The sequence below is a fragment of the Lissotriton helveticus genome, chromosome 8, assembly GCF_964261635.1.
Source record: "Lissotriton helveticus chromosome 8, aLisHel1.1, whole genome shotgun sequence".
NCBI lineage: Eukaryota > Metazoa > Chordata > Amphibia > Caudata > Salamandridae > Lissotriton > Lissotriton helveticus.
In genome coordinates, this window is record NC_136069.1 from 108,057,427 (window position 1) to 108,060,001 (window position 2,575).

The window sequence follows — 2,575 nt, forward strand, 5'->3', positions numbered from 1 at the left end:
ACGGGGGAGGGCACGGGAAGGGGTTGAAGTTGGGCTTCTTTTCATGTGTGTATGGGAGCGTGTGTTTAACGGATTGTGTTTAAAAACTTAGATAATCCGATAGTAGGAAACACAAAAGTCAGCTCGGAGCAGAGAGCCGAGTGCGCCTCGCACACAGCCCTCACTCCTCGGAACCAATCAGGGGCTGGCTCCTCCCTATATATGCACGGGGCTCGGGTTGGGAGGTACATTTCTGTTCTGTGACAGCGCCGAGACTCGTATTGCAATGGCAGAAACCGCTCCAGCCGCCGCGGCGCCTCCCGCTGAGGTCGCCCCCAAGAAGAAGCAGAAGAAAGCAGCGGGGGCCTCCAAGGCCAAGAAGCCTTCCGGTCCCAGCGTGTCCGACCTGATTTTGAAGTGTGTGACCGCCTCGGCCGAGAGGAAGGGAGTCTCCCTGGTGGCTCTGAAGAAGGCGCTGACCGCCGCCGGCTACGATGCGGACAAGAACAAGGGCCGCGTTAAGGTCTCCCTGAAGAGCCTGGTCAGTAAAGGCGCCCTAGCCCAGCTGAAGGGCACCGGGGCCTCCGGGTCCTTCAAAGTGAACAAGAAGCAGCTGGAGGGCAAGAAGGCAGCCAAGAAGACAGCTGCCAAGACCAAGAAGCCAGCGGCCAAGAAAGCTGCCCCTGCCGCCAAGAAGCCCAAAAAGGCTCCCGCGGGGGTCAAGAAGAGCCCGAAGAAGGTCAAGAAGCCAGCAGCAGCCAAGAGCCCCAAGAAGCCCAAGGCTGCCCCTGCCAAGAAGGCTGCCAAGAGCCCAGCGAAAGCCAAGGCGGCGAAGCCCAAAGTAGCCAAGAAAAGCCCTGCCAAGGTAGTCAAACCCAAGGCAGCCAAGCCCAAAGCAGCGAAGCCCAAAAAGGCAGCGCCCAAGAAGAAGTAAGGGCTGGCACCGAGACACTGCAAACACAACGGCTCTTTTAAGGGCCACCACCCTGTCTAGAAGAGAGCGTGTTCCTCCCCACCTTTGCACCCACCCAATGGCCCCACTTCTCAAAAATAAACTGCACCATACATCCATAGCGCACTTTTCCACACGCGAGTGCCGCGTGTGATCTTGGCCATATAAACGGCTCTTTCGGTGCTGCGTGGATTGAAATCGTTATTACATAGAAAATAAGGGGGTCCGGGAGTTATAAGACCTCCGTTTATAATACATGTGCAATAACGTGTGTGTCTCTGTGCTTTCACTGTACCCGGGCAGACTCTAAATAGTGTCTGCATAAAGCAGATGATTGTGAACTTTAATTGGAGCGCAGGTAACTGCGTGCTCCAGGGTGAGGGTAAAAAGCGGGTCTGGGAGTTATAAGACCTCAGTTTATTATAAACGTGTTTGTGTTGGTGCTTTCACTGTATCCGGGCAGACTCGATATAGCGCCTGCATAAAGCAGACGATTGTGAACTTTCAATCGAGCGCAGGTAACGGGGGCGTGTTCCAGAGTGACCAAGGGCAGTGTGCTTATGACATCTCGGGCTCCTCTCCCGGTTGACCGGGGTCGAGTCGTCCTCGTGACTACAAGTGGATGGACGGACGGACGGAGACAAAGGCTGACCGAGGCGCGGGCTCCGGCGCCATCATCCAAGGGGGGGGTCTCTTTTATCCACAGCTCATTGGACAGCTAGGCTGCAGCCTCCAGTTCAGTATCCAATCGTTGCACACCGCGGGCTATTTTCGAACGTGGGGCGGTCTCCTCAGCCAACCAGAGCAGCCCTCCGTCTGTGAGGGCATAAATAGGGCTCTTTCCCTGGTAGACGCCATTCTTCTCTGCCTTCGCTGAGAGAGACCGCTCCCGCCATGGCCCGCACCAAGCAGACATCCCGCAAGTCCACCGGCGGCAAAGCGCCCCGCAAGCAGCTGGCCACCAAGGCAGCCCGCAAGAGCGCGCCTGCCACCGGAGGAGTCAAGAAGCCTCACCGCTACCGGCCAGGCACCGTGGCTCTCCGCGAGATCCGCCGCTACCAGAAGTCCACCGAGCTCCTCATCCGCAAGCTGCCCTTCCAGCGCTTGGTGAGGGAGATCGCCCAGGACTTCAAGACCGACCTGCGCTTCCAGAGCTCCGCCGTCATGGCCCTGCAGGAGGCCAGCGAGGCCTACCTGGTCGGGCTCTTCGAGGACACCAACCTGTGCGCCATCCACGCCAAGAGGGTGACCATCATGCCCAAGGACATCCAGCTGGCCCGTCGCATCCGAGGCGAGAGGGCCTAAGGAGACGGACCGACCCGAACAACCACCACCACAACGGCTCTTTTAAGGGCCACCACCCTGTCACCTACGAGCTTCTCTTATCTGTCATGGCATGTGTTTTACAGGTTAGGGAGGGTGGGCTGCGAGTACCACGGTCACTGGGCAACTTATACCGGCTCTGGGGAAACCAGAGCACTCTGTGTTCACAGTGCATAAACGCCTGTTCAATGTGTCCATCTAATAATAAAAAGCCTTTTTATAGGGGGTTGTGCAGGGATCCGCTGGTCACAAGCCACCGCTTAAGGGGCATCTGTGTCCCCGGTACATCGGGTTCGTGTGTCTGATTTCGGGAACGTTTGC

At 57.5% G+C, this 2,575-nt stretch overlaps 1 protein-coding gene across 1 annotated transcript; it reads left to right on the forward strand.

Annotated features, from left to right (window-relative positions):
- Positions 1-226: 226 nt before the first annotated feature.
- On the forward strand, positions 227-1,539 carry LOC144771498 (histone H1.01-like). The gene has a single exon (XM_078655914.1). It carries the CDS (start codon positions 266-268, stop codon positions 911-913), a length of 648 nt encoding a protein of 215 aa, XP_078512040.1. The 5' UTR covers positions 227-265; the 3' UTR covers positions 914-1,539.
- Positions 1,540-2,575: the final 1,036 nt, after the last annotated feature.

Bases quoted from the DNA above. Each gene is read 5' to 3' on its own strand.
- LOC144771498 (XM_078655914.1), top strand. From the start codon at position 266: ATGGCAGAAACCGCTCCAGCCGCCGCGGCGCCTCCCGCTGAGGTCGCC.